Source organism: Monomorium pharaonis, chromosome 5 (assembly GCF_013373865.1).
Source record: "Monomorium pharaonis isolate MP-MQ-018 chromosome 5, ASM1337386v2, whole genome shotgun sequence".
Lineage (NCBI taxonomy): Eukaryota > Metazoa > Arthropoda > Insecta > Hymenoptera > Formicidae > Monomorium > Monomorium pharaonis.
This window is the reverse complement of record NC_050471.1, coordinates 4,267,133-4,286,129: the sequence shown is the minus strand read 5'-3', so window position 1 is coordinate 4,286,129 and position 18,997 is coordinate 4,267,133. Positions and strand designations below refer to the sequence as shown.

Below are 18,997 nucleotides of genomic sequence, written 5' to 3'. Positions count from 1 at the left end.
ATAGAAATGTGTGATTTTTGTGATTTCTCATTACATTAAAGATTGATGAACGTTTGCACAACACATCTCTGTAAAGTATTTGTAAGTAATGCATATAATACATTATAAAAAAAAACCCGATGTGGACTTGATATTCAGTTGATTTTTTTTCGAAAATAATTAAACTGATTAAACAGATCGATTATAAGTGAATTTCCGTCATTAATAATCAGAATAATCTTATAAATCTGAGTAATCTTATAAGAGAAGAAAAAAAATACAACCCTGATATCATGGCTTATCCTTATCTCTCGCACATTATCTAAAGTTATAAATCCATGGAAGTAGCGCCATATAAAAGCAATTAGTCAGACTAATTTATCGTGCCCTTCATTCTTAATAAGCTATAAAGGCTGATTTGCTAATAGATTTATGTTATTATATTATGCACTTATTGTAAATGGTGTTCCCGCTATGTACTATTATTCGAAATACATAAGTCATCTATCAAATCCAATATACCGAATTAAGTGTCAAAAATTTCTTTGTATAATTTGCTGTACATTGTGATTAAAAAAAATTCTAATAATAAAGCGGTGTGCTCCCCTAAACTTAATATTATTGCCCAATATATTACACAATATTATTGATTGCATAGGGGCCGCTTAATACTAATAATTTAAAATCAAAGTACTAAAAACAAACAAACGCGATGTGTGTTTATATAAATTACAGAAAATACATATTAAAAAAGTATATGAATGAATATGAAGTATAGGAATATTATATATTTAAAAAGTACCAATTAATTTATTTTCTACATCCATAATAATTTCTCCTTCTAATAATAATCTTTCAATGTACATGACCGTGAGAAAATAAACAAAAATCAAGAAAATCACATTAAGGTGACATGCATTACACAGTTTTGGCTTGCAAACTTCCAATTGGATTAGCTTGATAAATAACGTGGCGTTATATTTAACAAATATGATCTTTAATTTAAAGCATACTGTATTCATTTTTAGAATGTTATTAGTAAATCAGCCGTAAGTTTGATTCTTATTAAATTCAGTCAATATATAAAATGCTTTGGATAATGAATAGTTGACTAATATATATCACAAGTTATTTTCTCCCATAAGGACAGTACAGATAATGCTACGACTAAAAACTTTTTCTTTCTCACCCTTTCGTCAATGTCTCACATACTTATATGCTTTGTTTACATCCACATGGTAAGATCCTAGACAATAGAATTTTTGTATAATCAATAGAAATATATAAACATTTGTTGAAAAATAAAATTAATATTTATAGTTTTCCATAAATTAATGGAAGATTAATCAAAGTGGTTAGTAATTACATTTCCAAAAAAAGCAAATTTAGAATTTTTTTCTTTATCGGAGTGCCTCATAATTCTTTAATGCAGATAACAAGAATAACGCATTAGAAATTATAATAAATTGAGAAATGTCTAAACTTTAAAGTACATATACAACGATTAGATTTAAGAGTTTGTTATTGCAATGGAAAATTCTTCCATTATGGTACATACGATATTCGCTAGATACGTTTACATCTAGTTTGGACAATATATAAAAACAGTTTGCCACGAGATGTATATAATACATCAGATATTCCATAATAATTGTACAGAGGTGTAACACAGATGTTTGGTACAATTCCAAACAATCCCCTTCAAAATTATTAAAACTGATTAGTAACAATAATGTATCTCTACAAAGTTTCACATACCTTCATTTAAAATCTGAGCAGTGACCATGCATTTGTGTGTTTACGTCCATACATATGTTTAAGATAAAATAGCGATGCTACGCCTAGGTCCGCCTATGCACACGTTGTCCAAGCTGGACCACTTTTTAATACCAGTACGTAGAGCCTCAGCCGTGACCTTATCCTCATAAACTCTGGACATAGCTTCAAGCTTCTGCGCCTTTTCCTTACTAAGGGGTTCACTAGGGAATGTTAATTCGTTTGCTTCTGCGAGTGTACGAAGATCAAAGTAATATTTGGCATATACACTCGAAGGAACATTTATGTTAAATTGCAGCATCTCCAGAAATTGTCTCTCTAATTCGTTCCTAGATAAAATTATAAATCAGCTCAATTAATACAGTTAATAGTAGCATCTCATATGCTCTTTTCTACTTGTATTTTTTATGATTTTATTTACATAAAATAATCAAATGCAATAATAATTCAATTAAAAAGAGACTTACATGTCTTCTACTGTAATATCTTTCAGTATTTGACAGTAATCCACATTCCACACCGCCTGATCGTCCCAAACTTTAGATGCCAATAAAATAGCTCCTAGCACTATACGTTTCCAATTGGCTGGTGTTATATCTATTTCCGCGTAAGTAAGTAGGCGTTCAAGGTAAACCAACGTTATAATGGCACATTCAGCGGTAAGCTGAGCGGCGTTAAACAATGTCCTTATAAATTTATATATCTGCTTATGCTCCGGATTATGTTTGTCATAATCATCAGAAACACCATCCCTCTGAAAGATAGATTTACTGTCTTCTTAAGCACTGCATGATATATGGAAAGTTTCTTTCTTATCTGTACCATCATTCACATTATTTTAAATAAAAGAGATATGAAAATATATATAGATATATACAGAAACAAAGGTAGAAATAAATCAATTTACAAAAATAATGTATTACCGTTAATGGATGCAGTTTCTCATCAAATATATCAATTTGTCGCTGCGAGGTTCTATTCTTAATATGATAATAAACGGCTAAGGCAACGCATTTGACGGTATTCTTTAAGTTAGGTTGCGAAACTGTACTGTCGTCTAAGTATATTGTACTACAGCTGCTGCTCTTCTTCAAAGGCCTTGTGTCTGCTATTTGATGTTGACTCTTTTTCCTCACCATGCCATCTAGAAAAGAGAGATCAAGAAACGATGAAATATGCACAACCCATTGCTACAATCTGGTCTTTCCTTCACAGAAAACTTTCAGGGTATACCTACTCTCGATAGCTTGCTTGGAACGCTCCATGAAGATAGTCCCAGCACATGGATGCAACGACGGATCGGAGTCCCAGTCCTCTGGCTCGCGTTCACTGATATGTTGCAAATTATTAACGCTAATCCCACCCTCCGGCAAGCGCTCTTCCAGGTTGCGCGTGGCACACTCAGGCCCCACCTCCTTGCGCCCGACCTGTGGACTGGAGTAGACGCAACAGCTATTCTTGTTCCCCATATTCTCATATAAGCTCTAACCGGTATCGTGCCAGATTTGTTCCGCTGTGCTTCCCGCCTCCCGCACTTTGCGCGCGCGATCAGTCCCAGTTTGCGCGCGGGGAGGAAAATGCGGGCCGCGTGAATTCGGAACTGCACCGCTATGCGTGTGCGGAAGCAGCACGTTCTGGCTTGACGTTAGGTAGGTGAGTAGATAGACAGGTAGGTAGGTAGGTAGGTAGGTAGATAGGTAGGTAGGTAGGTAATTCTCGCTACCTCACATTTCGTTGTGCGACAAACGATCAGCTGACGGGGCCGTTCGTGCGACTGATGACGCGATTCACTCGTCCGCGACTCGTCTGGTTCATGTCGGCGACGCTCGCCAAAAAAAGCAGCTCGCGCGACGGAGGACCTCTTCGCGTCTCGTTCTCCGCCGAGAGGAGGAGCTCCCTCTCTCTCTTTCTCTCCCTCTCTTTCGCTTTCCCTCCCTCTCTCTCTCTCTCTTTCTCTCTCAATCTCTCTTTCTCCTCGGGGACGACGATCGTCAGAAAGCGAGGCGTTGCCGCCGCCTCGGTACCGCGTTCACGCCGACCGAGCCCGCTTCCGGCTCCACGAACGCTCCCGAGCTACGCGATCGGTCGCGGTCGCGAATCGCGACACGATTCATCGTCGCCATACGGCAATCCCATCCTCGTCTCGTTACTATCTCCGGCTCGCACTCGTACACCCCGCGAACACGCCTTGACGAACTGCGATAGTGCTGGATAGTACGATACTCGATAGTGCAATACTGCAATGAGCCGCCCGCGCCCGCGATCGGCGCGATCCCGATTTTCCGATTCTGCGCACCTCCCCCGCCAGCTGCTCGCGACCGCGCACCGGTGTGTGTGTGTTGCTGCGTGTGCACCTCGGCACCTGGCGTTTCTCCCTGTGTGCGCCGAGGTAGACGTTCCCATTGGATGTCGGACTCGTCGGAGCACGAATCTGCGCCGTGCGTTGCTTCATCAAACTTTCAATAGTCCAATATTAGATATAATAATATATATTAACATTTATACAAAAATGTTTAATATAATAATTTAGTGCATTGCTAAATATATATGTGGCCAGTCAGGTCGAAACAAATTATCAATCTTGTTGTGATTTCACATCCACTGGCGAAACAAATTTAAACAATATTACCTTTTTTGGTATAATAATTTAGTATAATAATAATTTATCATATTGTTATTATTAATATATTATTAATTATAACTTGAGATGTATATTTCCGATTTTATATTTATCAGCGTCCTAAGTACGATTTCAAGAAAAGTCAAATCATTTCAGGTCAAATAGATTATTAATAATACTACTCAGGATCAAATTCAAGATTACAGAATCTTATAAATGGAATTGTAATAAATTATAAATTAATATTGACTTTGTGGTCAATACCAAACTGTAATTTATTAATGTAATCGATTAACTAACAGAATTGCTCGAAGCAAAGCTCTTTCTAATTGTAATGATATGTCTTTCGTATTATAATTTTAATAGTATATGATTTTCTTTTTTTTTTTAATAATAAGTAATTAAGTTTCAAAACTGTGGGAAAGAATGTTTTCACGTGGAAATAAATAATTAATACGAATGCTGCGCTGTCACACACTGTCACATCGATGTCATTCCTCTCTTGTTTTGGTTGTCACTCGTGTTAACCGATTGACCCACCACTTTTTGTTTGCGCCTCGTCCCGTGTGACGTCGCGATCATCACAATCTCGCTAAAATGGCGAGACAGTGTGTTGACATTTGACTCCGGACCGGACTCCAATTCTCGTCTTCAGGACTAGGTGTAGGGAGAGATCTCAAATCATCAAATCCGGGGGTCGTGTTCTCGCGGGAAGCAATGCACTCGGTCAACGCCAGCTTATCGAACTCCTCGGACGTGAGTGACGTTGTCCCCACGTCGTTGGTTAAGCGGGATGAGGACGGTCGAGCGGTCGACATGGGAACTGAGGTGCCGTGCGGCAGCGAGACTGACGGCCTACGTATTCTCGACGAGTTTCGCAAACTGTACGAAAGCCGGATCGAAAAGATCGATCGGGAGTCTGGCGGCGAGTCCGACCGGGTCTCCGTAAGCAACTACTTTTTGTCATTAGTTTATTTAACTTTTAGGATTTCGTGCGGTCTCGTTCAAAGTCCGTCTGTACGTTGATGTGATTTTTAAATTCTTAAAATTAAATTTCAACAATCATTCACAGTTTATATGCTGTAGAAAGATTACTTTACAGATGAAGTTACAAGTGATGAGCGACTGGATTAAGGATTTAGGGGAGCAGAATGCGATATTGGTGCATACGGTGGAAGATTTGGAGCAGGCTGCGTGCAGTAGAGTTAAGTTACTAGAAGAAAAACTAAAACAGTCGCAGACGGTCGTGGATAATTTAACAAGATCCGACCATTCGGAAAAGGCAAGAATTCTTTTAGTTTTATCTTAGTAATCTTGTAATGAAATCAAGCTAGAAGGACTTGTGTGTATCACAGGTTTTGAATACTCTTTCAAATCGCATCAGTCAGTTGGAAAAGGACGAAGAATATCTGCAAAAAAAAATAGAGTATCTGCAAAGTGACATTAGAGGATTATTAGAGGTAATTCGTCGCGCGCGCCGACAGAACGTTTGGAGTCTTGAGGGTATCACATTCTTCGAGATTCAAACCGAGGATATTCCAGTTTCAGAGTAGGTCAAATTATCAAATAATATTTTACATTCTTATAATCATGTAGCATTTAATAATGAAATTTGTTTTAATGTTACAGTTGTATCTGCAGTCAGGTAAATATGTGTGTAAATCCAGCGAGAAAGCTCAGATTTGTCCTAGACATAGAGAATGGCAAATTTCAGAAATCACGTTATCTGTTGAGCAAAAGCATATGATTCTTTACCCTATGTATTTACCAAGCCAAACAATTTTTCTTAACTCCCTACACCTTTATTAAATTGAATTATTATCATACACATATATATGCATTTGTGTTAAATAAACTATCCTATTTGTTGGAGTACTATTTTTCGAGAGAATTTTTAAATATAATAACATTTTAGTATTATATCTTATTCAATTATATCTTTAAATCAGGAGCAGACAGATATTGATCACATAAAATCCTTGACTCTACAAATAGAACAGCTTCAAGAAAATGAAAGAAAAACGATCAGGTAAGATATACTTAAAATCTAAATATATATATATTTATTTGTTAAATATTTACAATATAACAATGAATTATCATTTCTGCTTTAAATTTTGTGTTTATGCAAACATAAATGTAATTCTATTCTTAGATTTTTAAAATTTTTACATATAATATTTATATATCTTTGTATGAACGTGTAAATACGTTTTCCAGATCTCAATTGGAATTGGAAGGCAAAATAGCAGATCTTACGACAGAATTATCATTAAAGGATGATACTATAAAAAAATATGTGTCTAGACTTCAGTGCTTTTATGAGAAACTCAAAGAACACGCTAAACAAACAAATCAAGCTATTAGTTATCCAATGACAATGACTTCTGATCAAGAATGCAATGTAAGTGCATTTTTTATAATTATTGGGCATAGAAACTTTCTTTAATTTCTGTAGAATTAATTTGGAGGCAATCATGTTGTAGTATGCATAAAAATTAGAAAAAACAAAGAACTATTCTGTTAAATTGAAGTAATTATTTTTGTTGCTACTTATAATGTATCCTCAACTTTATATTTTGTAAACAAGATAAAATGTAGCTCAAGTGCTCGATTAATGGAGATTGAAAGAATTTTAAAATCTATGTTGCTGTTCAGATTATCTTAACACCTGACATTCTGGAAAGTGTACTAGACGCGAAAGATAGGGAAAACAAGAACTTACACCGACAACTCCAGGATGTTGAATCCAAGCTTATGGTATATACCTACGAGAACAATGTTGACACGATTAATCTACAACTACAGCTGGAAGAAAAATCTAAAAAGATTCAACAACTAGAGGACAAAGTAGCTCGCCTCGAAAAAGTTAGCTTATCATATTAACAAATACTCCCTTTTTGGCATTGTGCTTGAAGTATTAATTTCTATTCTATTCATATTAAGAAATATTTTTTATATAATTTATCAATTTATTATTAATATAAGTTTTATTTGTATATTTAATTTATTTTTATAGATATATTTTATTGATTTCAGGAAGCTGCAGATACAAAAGATACATTGACGGCGGAGATCGTGGCGCTGGAAAAACAAAATTATCACGCCAATATTGGCAATCTTTTAAAGGACGACCTAATTAAAGAGATGCGCAAAGGACTAAAGCAAACCACTTTACAGGTACAACATATATATATATATAATGTTTTGAATGTAAACTTAAAACTGTCTACATTTGTAGAAAACCTTACCTATGTTCCGTTCTCGCAAGTATAATCGTAATGATTGGATCAATGCTGCAATCACCAAGATAAAATCATCCCATGAATCCCCTGAACAATTTTCAATATCAAACTTTCCATATACATTTACACAGCGAACAAATGATTTTGCATTTTTGCATGGTGATTCTGAAGCTCTCTTAAACTGTGACAAACAAAATTTATCAACAATTAATGCAAAGTTACAAAATAGAATGCTTAATCTGCAAAACCAGTCTCGATTTGACACAGATATTCAAACTGGTCGATATAAATTCATAAAGAATATTGATAGAAAAATACTACAAACCGCTAGAAAACTGTCACCTCCATGTAAAGATAATAATTTGCAAGATCAAGTCATGACAAACACCTTCTATTCTACCACATCACATCTTCGAAAAAACATCGATTTAATCTTGAAATAAAAAGAAGTGAATTTAAATTGCTATAACAAGGCATTTTACAAATTTAAATATTTTTTAACGTAAGTTTACATTTTCTGACAAGAGTTTTTAGAATTAAATGCACAAGGTAAATACAAACTTTCATTAATTCGATTATTTCTTTTTAAAGTGTTTGTATATAAAATGTGCAATAATAAAATAAATCTATAGATTCTCTTAAGAAAAAAAAAATTTTTTTTAGATTTTTAATAAATTATTTTTTTATTCACTAATTTATATTTATGATTAATAAATTTTCATATTTTATTGATGTGTTTAAAATAATCTAATAAAATTATTTTATTCAATATATGTGAAAAATAAGAATATGTACCAACATGATTGCCTCACCTACAAAGTTAACATAACAAGCTATTTTTACAAATCGATATTTGTAATAAATGTACATTTATTTAACGACAAAAATGAAGAAATCATGTGATGGTAAATATAATAACTGTATATCTTTAATTTTATAAAATATATTTTTTGATAGGATCTAATTAGCTACCTGCTACATGAATTTTTAAATACTTCTTAATTTTTGTCGATAAATATCAATTAAATAATATAGTAATTTTATTTCTATACATATCATAATTTTACTAATATATATTTATTTTTTCAAATAATTTCAGGATACATCTTTTCGCAAAGTATGCATTGATACAAATAACTCTCCAGAGGTCAGTCAAATATAAATGTGCATTTAACATAACGTGTATATATAACATTATATTAAAATAATGTTTTTTTTTTTTAAACAGACATATCCTCTGCCTTCAATAAATACTTCAAATTCTAAGGTTTGTTGCACACGCGCACGCACGCACGCACACGCACGCGCGCACACACACACACACACACACACACACACACACACACACACACACACACACACACACAACTAAATATAATTTAATATGCATTTTTTAAAAAACATTTTTATTTGTGTTTTACTATATAAAAATTTTCATATTATTAATTCTATTTTTAGGATGAATTTATATTATTCCTGAATAGTACAAAAGCGCATGTGCAGAAAGAATGTGAAATTTTATCGGATTTAAAGCTCGAATTGGAGAAATTTGTAGATAAATCGACTAAAGATAGTGAGGTAAAAACATTTCCTAGAATAACAATAAAAGTCAACATTGTTATAGAATTATTTATTACTATTTTGAATTAATCTATTATAGCAAATAATGTAAATGTATTATCTAAATAGTATGTTTTCTTTCATTTTTTTAGATGGATTCTATTATATCTAATAATTCCACAAATAAAAACAAACTTTGTGCAAGTGGCATGTCGGACAAGTTGGTCAATTGTATTGAAATTATTACTAAGATGTATTTAGAGAGAGAAAAAGAGATTACTGTTTTTGATTGTATGGTATGTACAAGCGAAATTGTTTCATTTGTTAATCATTCGTGAAAATAATTGCACTACTAGTTTTATTTCAAATACTTTTTTTAGACAAAAGGAAAAAATCATATATATGTAGTAATTCTAAAAACATTAAAATAAGACACATATTACATGTTTTAACATCTATTTTATTTTATGTTGTGTGTTATACTATACATATAATTAATCTCTTTTTGTATGTTATCTTATAAAATTAATCAATATATCTTTCAGTCAAATGTTAACAATACACGACAGTTCAAGTTAATGGAAGAATTTAGAATATGCACTGTGGAAGCTCAAGCAGCAACAGAAGATATTCGCGAGGAAATAAGCACAGTTATATCGACTTTTAATTTACGGCATCAGAATGTAAGCCTAGATCAATAAATAAACTGAAATATTTGTAATAAAATTAATGATTGATGCTAATTTAATACATTTTCAGTATGAAGATTTGAGCAAAATGGTTATTAATGTACAAAGTTACTTGGCAAAAACGCGAGAAGGGCTAGTAGAAGCAATCAACAGATTAGAATTACAGGTTAAATATAAAAACATGCCTTTCTCTATAACAGATGTCATGTGGAAATATAATTGTTTTAATCTTAGAGTGCTACTATTGATGAATTTTTACTCAGAGTGTTAACGTTAGAAAAATATGATTAGCACTCTAAGATTAGGTTCAAATATAAATTTATTATAATTATATTGCAATCCAAACATATTTTTCTATTATCAGGAGGAGGAAAGATTGAGGCACAGCGAGAGGATCGTGAATGGCAATCTTAAACTAAAAGATATAAAAAATGAAATTAATCGTGTTCAGTCAGAATTGTCTCGTTGCATCAATGGTATGCAAGGGAATGTACAGGTTCGGAATATCTATTAATTAACTTTTCAACAATTTATGTTAGTAGTTTTGTTATATATAAAATATGAATTTAATTTTAGGAATGTAATGAATCTGAATATACTGAAGCATGCATTAATAATGATTTACTAACTGTGGTAATGGAAGAAGTTGAACAAATATTGACTAATTTGCAATTATTCCAAACTCAGGTTGGTTTAAAAAATGTAGTTTCTGTTCAAATTTAACGATATATCGCATAGATATTGTTTCTTTCAGGGTGGTTGTACGACGTCAATTCTAAAAGGATTAAAAAGTCAGTTATGTACTGTAGATGGTTCATTAAGGGATTTACAGAAAAAAACAAGTGAAGTGGTAAGTATCTTAGGAAGATATATCTTTAAGAATAAATAATTTTTTTTTTCTTACATTTCCATATTCATATTATACAATTGTCTGTACAGTTATTAAACAATGAAATCGCAAAAACGACTTTTTGCGAAAGGGAAAGCAGATTAGCTAAATTTGAAGAAGAGGTTGATTGTGCACATACAAAAATGCAAGATGTATTGGAAACATTTCTCTCTACAAAACAGGAGGAAAAGGTATGTGTGTAACTTACGTTTAATTTTATGAAATCGATCTAAGAAACTTTAATTTTATTAGTGTTTTGAAAGAAAAAAAAAATCTCCATTAAAATCAATAGTTTTATATTTTAAGTAGTTTTTTAAAATACTTCAGATTTTATTTATATTTAAAATTTTTTAATCCCTTATTGATATAAAATACTTTTTGAAATACTTTTTCATATACATAATAGCAAAAAGCAAACAAATTCTTTTCTTAAGTGTAAATAGATAATATATAAATTATTAAAATAATATTGTTTTGTAGGAGCAGTTCTCTCATTATGATAATCAGGTATTAAATCAAGTATAACTATTGCATACAAATGCTTTTTTATATTTTAAATTTATATTGTATTTATACATTATATTTCTTGCAGGAAGTAAGTGAAATAATAAAAATGAAAGAAGATTTACATAAATTAAGAAAGGAATACGATGATCTAAAACTCAACATGATCCAGGTAATAAAATATTATATGGTTTTTAAATGTTTTTTTATTTATTAAAAACAAGCTATAAAACAGCTGTGATGAATAAAGTATTTGTAACATGTAATAACTCATGCAAATTATTTATTTATGGATATACAAAATATGTATTTGTAGCAAACGTGTCAAATAAAATATGATGAAAAACTAAATAAGTGGAAAAATAATATAACTGATTTAGAAGACCAAATTAGAATGTTGCAACATGAGGTAAATATTATTTAGTTAAATATGAAAAGGTATTTAAAAATAAAAAATTTTATTTTTAATTGTGAAAAGGTCTTTACAATGTTTTTCTGTGACAGGCAAAATGTAAACAAGAAGCAATTAATTTTTTGAAAAATAATATTCAATCTATGGAGAAAGAACTGATTGCTGCACGAACAAAAGCAGAAAATTACAGGCAGTGTCACAGCAAAGATAATATGGAGCTAAAAAAGAAGATTATAGAATTAGAAAATATTGTAAGCATTTTTGATATGTAAAAATCTTCATATTTGTACTGAAAAGGTTAAAATAGATAGACACTAATGTTGACATTCTTGTAATTTTAGATCAAAACACAGAAAGAGATAGAGAATGATCTTAGAAAAAATTTAAATAATGTAACGAATATTAAGAAATCTTCAGAAATTTCAAATGCTTTCGTAAGTAATCAATTCTAAAATTATACAACTTTCTATTTGCATATTTTCTTTTTGTTTATTAAAATCGCTATTTTTATTATAAAGTATACGGAGTGCGGCACAGAAGCAACGCTTTTACGTTGTGATTATCCATCCAAACACGAGGTATAGTAACTAAAACATATATAAAATTTAATACTCATTACACAAAGATATATATTTGCTTGTGTATTTTTTTTACGAGATAATAATAATTATAATATTTTTTGTATTTTTCTTATTTCAGAATGTATCTCACTTGTTCAAAACGGTGCAAGATGCTGTACAATCTGCAAAAGCAGCGGTTCAAGACTTTGAAAGTGAACTTAAAAAATTGGTTTGTATATTTTATTATTATTATTATTATTATTATTATTATTATTGGAATAACACAATGCTAAAGATACTAATATAAAAACCTATTTACAGATACATGAAGAATCATCTCTCTCCTCCGTTTCGGCAAAATCTGCTGTAACATTGACCGATTCATTAGGAAAATGTAGAGAAAAACTGGATACTTGCTTTCATGAATTAAACAAACTTAAAAATGCTATATATTCGAAAGAAAAACTTGTAAGTATTTATTATTTATATGTGGCAAAATTATATGATTGAAAATGGTGTAAAATATATATATAAATATTTTTATTTTATTTTTCTGAATAAGACTTGATCTTTTTTATGACTAATTATGAAAGCATTACACATGATTGAATGTAAATTAAAAAATCAAAATCATTTTAGTTAGAAAATATGGAGGAGGTTGTACGGATACAACGGAACTCTTTGACAATGAGCCAAGCGGAAGTAAAAGATCTGCATCAAAAGCTGCAAGAAAAGGTAAATTGTACATTTTTAACAGTAAGCAGAAGAAATATCATATGATAAACTGTACAATAGCTTTTAAATTAAAGATAGTCGCGTGTTTTTAATTGTGAAAGTTTTAAATTATTACATCGCAATTATTTACGCTTTTTTAATGTAATTTTGTGTATTAACGAACGATACGTTAAATAAATGCAAGCACAGAAATTCTGCATACTTGCCAAGAATGAAATTTAAAGGTATGTATGATATTAGAATATAAAAAAAACCTTTTTACAGATAGATAAACAAGGCCTTACAATTGCACAATATGAGAGAGAGAAGAACGAATTGCAGAAGCAGGTTTGTCCTTTCTTTTCGTCATCGTGCTTAATTGTATAAGATTTACTTTCTAACATTGCGTTGCAGAATGAACTTCAAATACAAACTATCGGACACTTACAAAATGCCGTTGTCGAAGCTAAACGAAATTTGGATCAAATGGCTCATAAGGCGATAAGCGATGTGAGTGAGATGAGGCCTGTGATATCGTCTTCAGCCTTTAGCCATAGAAATGTGCATGATATTTAAATAAATTTTAAATAGATTAAAATTATCATATATAGTTTTTGCGCCTCATATATTTATTACAATTGTAAATATTGTCGATATAAATGCTTATTAAAAAGGTGATCCTTGAATATGTGGACTGTCTCTTTGCCTTTAATATCTTTACATTTATTTTGTGACCTTGCGAATGCGAGGAATGTGAGTGCTATGCATGACTCATTTAATTAACATTTAAAAAAGAATAAACTTAAATCCAAAAACTATCAAATGTAAAATAACATTCAATAAAATAACAAAAGGTCTATAGAAAAAACCTGAGTTATTAGATGTGTGACTTTTAAAAATAATTTTAAAATAATTACGGAAGATAATTTAAAATAATTTTAAAGAAATCACACATCAATAAAACTGCATTTCTTACATTTTTATTACTTTGTTGAATGTTAAAACATAAAATTTTGTGATACATTTAAATATCTCCATTTTCGAAGCGATTGTGATATGCGTACAAGCGTGATGTGTTGTTTAAATTAACGAATGCCCTGGATGATCGAATTGTAGGTGTTGCATTTTGCAGTTAACAAAATAACATGAACTCCGATCGTGCGTAAGTGTTCTCTGTTTCTGAACTTTAAGAGCAGATTGTATGGTAAATGTATTGCAAGTATCTTTACAGCTTTGCAAAAAGGATGAAACTATACGTCAACTAACAATACGCATCGATGAAACGCAAGATCAATATAACGAATGTTTCACACAGGTAAATAGAAATTATTTGTATCGACAAGAAAAATTATTTATCGATTGATTAGTTTAAATATTATTCTGTCTCTAAACATTGTTAATCTATGTTTTGTTATACATAAAGGCAACTAATCAGGACGTACAATTGGATTTACAACGAGATGCTATTGAAAGTCTACATAAAAGAATTCGTTGTCTAGAGTATGATAAACGTTTAATCGGTATTACAATACATGCAATATATTATTCAATTTTAAGCGGAGTACAGGTATGGTATATTATTTTTTAATAATTGAATTTGTATAATCGCGCGCGGAAATAATGAAAGATCTGTAGTTTCAATAAAGAAATGTGCATATTGAATAAGTGTTGTTTTCTAAAATAATTGGATTAATGTGAATGATTTAAAAAGTATATATATAGTATTATATTATATATGTATGTGTGTATACATAATTGTCATATTGATTTAGTATAATAGTTAAAGAATTAAAAGGAATCATTCAAAGAAATACCTGAATTTTTTCAGAAGCAAATACGCGATCATGTGAAAGATTTCCAGGAATTGAAGTGGAAGGTACGTAACCAGAAATATTCATATTTTGCATTCATATTTTTGATCTCTGTATATATTGAAATTTATTACAGATGGATAGTTTTATGGAAACGAAAAATTACTCCAAAAGCAAATGCACAATATATCTTAAAGATAAAAACTGTGATACTCGAGATTTGAAATGCTACTCAAACAGTATCACGTATGGAATATCACATGTGAAAGGATGTTCAAGTAATTCATCGTGTATATAAAATAAAACTTAAGCTTTCAAGAAAAATTTAAGAAATGCGAGTTAATTAAAATTTTAGATAAAGAACCAGAGAATGTCGCTCAGATACAACAATTAAAAACGGAATTGCAAGAGATGAAAAATACCGAGTACGATTTAAGATGTGAAAATGAACAACTTAAAACTAGTATACAGCATTACATATCAGAGACAGACAATCTGATGAAGAAACTAGAGCGTATTAAACAGAAGGAAACCGAATATGAGGGACTTTTGCTGAAACTAGATAATGGGAAGAAGGAAGTAATAACATCTATTTATATACTGTTAAAAATAAGACAATTTAAAAATAACCTGTATTTATTTAAAATAATTTTATATTATTTTTAAATTCCTATTTTTATGATATCAAAACTTAATGTAACCGTTTATCAAAGAAAGTAATTTTAAAAAATTTTTAGATTAATATTTTAAACGAGCGAATTACCAGCAGCGAAGAAATTATTGGACATCAATCTCAAGAACTTGAACTACTTCGGAAAAAATTACTCGCGAATGATCAAATAGAGGAAGATTTATCTGAATTGCATATATCGGAGCATAAAATGCTAATCGTTCTGTGTGATCGAATTTATTCTTTGAAGGTTCTACTGCAAGAGAAATCAGACAACATGGTTAAATTGCAAGCAGATTATGAATTACTTAAGGTATGTAGACAATTATATCAATATTTAATATATAATAAAATAGGATTTACATTTATTGAGACATTAATTACATCTCTGCTTCAGAATGAAAATTGTATACTGAAAAATCAGAATAATATCATTGAAGTTCAAACCAAAGAAGACATTTTACAGTTGAAAGAAAGGGTAATGTACACGTACAATATTAAAAAAGAAAATAATAATACTTATTGAATATTTCATTACTTTGTGAAATTTATTTAGCTCAAAGAGGCACGCGTAAAATTGCACCAGACAGAAGACAAATATCACCAAATAACTGAAGACTTCAGTAAAGTTCAGAAACAACTAGTGTCCGCAACAAAACGAGAAGCTGATTTACAAGAATCATTAACGATTATGGTAATTATTATTATGAAGCAAATTTTATTATATTAAAAAATTATATAAATTATTTATAAAAATTGTTTATTTTATTTTCAGGAGAAAGATTATCGTTCTAAGGTTATAGAAGTAAAAGATGAAACGGTCCGTCATTGTAATTTAATAGACAAGCTAAGTAAGAAATTAGAAGAAACCAAAAGAACACTTGCATCGAAAGATACTGAACTTTGTCAAGCACAAGATAAATGCAAGAATTATACTGATTGTTTGAACAGCATACGTCAAGATGTATGTTATATACTTGATAATTATTACACAATAATTTTCTCTTGAAGTGAATCAGCATAAATGTGTGATTGTTATTTCTAGCTTGAGAGAGAAAAAGATAAATTAATGAAAGCTGAAAATATAAACCGTGACTTGATTCAACAGTTACAGGAATACATGAAAGAGAATTACCATCTTGACCGACAAAAAGTTTCACTTGAACAAAATAATTCTACGTACTTAACTGAGGTACTCCTTCCTATCTTTTAAACATTTCTTAATTTTCTGCATTACTGCATTAAGCACAATCATAATCAATAAGCTATATATAATCAATTCTAAATATATAAGTTTATTATAATTTTATTATAACTCTTAATTCTAAGCTGTTATGTTAATTAGTTACAAGATATGCGGAAATCTTTGCTCGAGTTGAAAAAGGAATGTCACTTGAAGGACCGCTCTCTGACATACATGTCGGCTGATTTAACTGAAACAGCTATCAGTAGATCAGAACTTTGCAAAGAATCTCAATACATAGTTTCGTGCATTCGTGATTGTATGGAGCAACAGAAAAAGTATAATGAAACTCTAGCGAAAAATTTGGAAAATAAGCAACAGCTTATAATGCAACTTGCATTCGAGAAAAAGTACACAATATATTTGATAACTCGAAATATGTTTTTCGTAATTAACTAAAATCAAGAATGCTTTTTTTATATCTATTTTAATACAAATTATTTTTAGAGCTCTGTTAATTAAAATCAGGAAAATGAAACGAAATAATCTATTGACACAAAAACTGAAAAGAACGCAAAAGTTAAATAGAGGTTTTAAAAAAGCGCACATAAATGGTTATATATCACCATCAATTGCACCGTATCAGATCACGGACACAGATTTAATTTCGAATTTAAATCATACAGATTTACGCAAGGTTGGTACCTGTTAAAAACAAAAAGAAAATATTGTTTAATATTTAATTGTTTTATATGCTCGTGTCTTTAGAAATATTCAATTAAACCAACCAAAATTGGTCGACGTACATCAACATGCGGCAACTCATGGTGGTTTCCTAAAATGGAACACTTAATAAATGAAGTTCGGAAGAACAATCAATGGTGGAATGAAAATTTAAAAAACGGAACAGAATCTGACACTTCATTAGAAGAGAACCGTGATTATGGTTATCAATCATCTTCTACAAGCAAATGAAGAAAAATAAAGGATTCACTTTGATGAAGACTGAAAAAACGGTGAAAGTAGATGTTTGATGCGTTTGAATACGGAACGTAGAAATTTGTAATGCGATTTACGGTAGAGTTCGTGCTGCGTCTTCTTTTATAATCGTAAATGTAATTTCTTATATGGATATATATTGTCAAATGTACTTCTTTCTATATAAATAAATGTTTTTTGTGTAACGTGTGCGAATATCATTGTTCATTCATTTCTGTCATCCAATCGTATAACGATACAGTGATGAGTCATACAAACGATATGCAATAATACGAGATTTTCCAAATATACTTTGCGAAAAAATTCAAGTATTGTTTCAGCTTGATTAGGTGTAAATATTTCTGCGCATTTTGGTGGATCCTAAAATTTTTGAATATGAAAAATAAAGCTATTTCATGCAAAATTAAAATATTTAATTAATATATTTACCATAACGGTACATTCGAGAACGCGTTCGAAAAAATATTTGTACGTTTCTTCAGCTGTGTTCCAATAGTTTGCAATAAAAAAATTATGAGTTAAAAGTATTAATTTCATAACTGTCGTAATTTGTTCATCAGTAAACAGATTTTCCCTAAAATATAAAAATAATACCATTTCTCCAATTGTAAGCAATTGTTTCTCCATTGTAAGCTATCATGTAAATCGTAAGTAAAAAGAAAGATTTTATTTGTTGCAATATAAACATAATTTTAATATGTAAAGCAAAGATGTTCCATTTAATTAAAAATACGAATAAACATTACATAAAAAACTTGAAAGTTTGCCATAGAAGTTTTACAAGTATCTTTTTGTTCTCCTTTTTATATGGTAAATCGGATAAAATATTTTCCTCTGAAAAAAATGCATATTTATTGTGTATAATTTGAAAATGTAATCCATTGTGATGCAACAAATTATAATAGGTATCCATTGTTTGTAAAGTTATATTATTGGCCACCCTAATAATTTAATCAAAGTTCAAAGTTTTACCAAAAAATAGCAGAATTGACTTTCGATCTCCTTGCTTTTTTATATAAGTCACATCTTCGGTCGTTATCAATTTAAAAGACAAATGATCGTATTGACTATGCAATGGTGGTACACTGTGGAATTTCCAAGGTTCACATACGTCATCATAATTTGCATTACTTTCCAACTTGGATGCGGAACATACTTTCTTAGATAAAATTATTGTGTCATCCGAAGTAGTGCACTCAGATAGAGACTTGCATTCTATATCTATTATCGCAGTCGTTTTATCAGACTCGCTGTTACACACATTCATTTCAATATTATATTCAACTATTTTAGTATTTCATAAGAGATTATTTAGATAATTTGGTTGGTAGTATGCTTATTGAAGACCGAAAAGTATATTATCGAGTGAATATATAAGTAAATTCA

The 18,997-nt window shown here is 30.5% G+C and overlaps 3 protein-coding genes across 5 annotated transcripts; 2 read left to right on the top strand and 1 right to left on the bottom strand.

Moving 5' to 3' along the window:
* Nucleotides 1–1,000: 1,000 nt before the first annotated feature.
* Nucleotides 1,001–4,373, bottom strand: LOC105832739 (cyclin-Y). 2 transcript variants are annotated; one of them, XR_001138757.3, is made up of 5 exons: nt 2,993–4,373; nt 2,679–2,899; nt 2,223–2,509; nt 1,738–2,084; nt 1,001–1,225 (listed from the first exon to the last, which is right to left on the bottom strand). XR_001138757.3 is itself a non-coding variant. In XM_012673938.3 (4 exons), exons 1-4 carry the CDS (start codon nt 3,222–3,224, stop codon nt 1,796–1,798), a joined length of 1,029 nt encoding a protein of 342 aa, XP_012529392.1. In that variant the 5' UTR covers nt 3,225–4,373; the 3' UTR covers nt 1,111–1,795. The 2 variants fall into 2 exon arrangements, 1 of the variants encoding a protein (XP_012529392.1); XM_012673938.3 differs by having other exon boundaries at nt 1,111–2,084.
* Nucleotides 4,374–4,484: 111 nt separating this feature from the next.
* Nucleotides 4,485–13,636, top strand: LOC105832740 (interaptin). Of its 2 annotated transcripts, XM_028189921.2 has the most exons (29): nt 4,487–5,320; nt 5,478–5,657; nt 5,731–5,924; nt 6,005–6,020; nt 6,325–6,404; nt 6,596–6,779; nt 7,034–7,243; nt 7,415–7,555; nt 8,720–8,767; nt 8,849–8,887; nt 9,079–9,198; nt 9,333–9,476; nt 9,726–9,863; nt 9,940–10,035; nt 10,234–10,365; nt 10,446–10,556; nt 10,624–10,719; nt 10,809–10,949; nt 11,239–11,265; nt 11,351–11,434; nt 11,579–11,671; nt 11,767–11,925; nt 12,016–12,108; nt 12,193–12,252; nt 12,374–12,463; nt 12,556–12,702; nt 12,874–12,969; nt 13,234–13,296; nt 13,363–13,636. In XM_028189921.2, the coding sequence occupies exons 1-29, from the start codon at nt 5,093–5,095 to the stop codon at nt 13,522–13,524; spliced, it is 3,372 nt and encodes a 1,123-aa protein (XP_028045722.1). In that variant the 5' UTR covers nt 4,487–5,092; the 3' UTR covers nt 13,525–13,636. The 2 variants fall into 2 exon arrangements, with proteins under 2 accessions (XP_028045723.1, XP_028045722.1); XM_028189922.2 differs by lacking the exons at nt 7,034–7,243; nt 7,415–7,555 and having other exon boundaries at nt 4,485–5,320.
* A 136-nt stretch (nt 13,637–13,772) lies between these two features.
* On the top strand, nt 13,773–17,796 carry LOC114254233 (myosin-11). The gene is made up of 13 exons (XM_028189924.2): nt 13,773–14,263; nt 14,372–14,515; nt 14,777–14,824; nt 14,896–15,037; nt 15,115–15,338; nt 15,497–15,742; nt 15,827–15,907; nt 15,986–16,123; nt 16,205–16,393; nt 16,475–16,621; nt 16,775–17,022; nt 17,120–17,309; nt 17,381–17,796. The coding sequence occupies exons 1-13, from the start codon at nt 14,150–14,152 to the stop codon at nt 17,585–17,587; spliced, it is 2,118 nt and encodes a 705-aa protein (XP_028045725.1). The 5' UTR covers nt 13,773–14,149; the 3' UTR covers nt 17,588–17,796.
* Nucleotides 17,797–18,997: the final 1,201 nt, after the last annotated feature.

Coding starts and splice junctions, on each gene's coding strand:
- LOC105832739 (XM_012673938.3), bottom strand. CDS start 3,224: ATGGGGAACAAGAATAGCTGTTGCGTCTACTCCAGTCCACAGGTCGGG. Junction 2,900..2,992: donor TTCCAAGCAAGCTATCGAGA/GTAGGTATACCC, acceptor TCTCTTTTCTAG/ATGGCATGGTGAGGAAAAAG. Junction 2,510..2,678: donor AGAAACTGCATCCATTAACG/GTAATACATTAT, acceptor TCTATCTTTCAG/AGGGATGGTGTTTCTGATGA.
- LOC105832740 (XM_028189921.2), top strand. CDS start 5,093: ATGCACTCGGTCAACGCCAGCTTATCGAACTCCTCGGACGTGAGTGAC. Junction 10,036..10,233: donor TCAACAGATTAGAATTACAG/GTTAAATATAAA, acceptor TTCTATTATCAG/GAGGAGGAAAGATTGAGGCA. Junction 12,109..12,192: donor CAGAAATTTCAAATGCTTTC/GTAAGTAATCAA, acceptor TTTATTATAAAG/TATACGGAGTGCGGCACAGA.
- LOC114254233 (XM_028189924.2), top strand. CDS start 14,150: ATGGTAAATGTATTGCAAGTATCTTTACAGCTTTGCAAAAAGGATGAA. Junction 16,394..16,474: donor TGAACAGCATACGTCAAGAT/GTATGTTATATA, acceptor TGTTATTTCTAG/CTTGAGAGAGAAAAAGATAA. Junction 17,310..17,380: donor ATCATACAGATTTACGCAAG/GTTGGTACCTGT, acceptor TCGTGTCTTTAG/AAATATTCAATTAAACCAAC.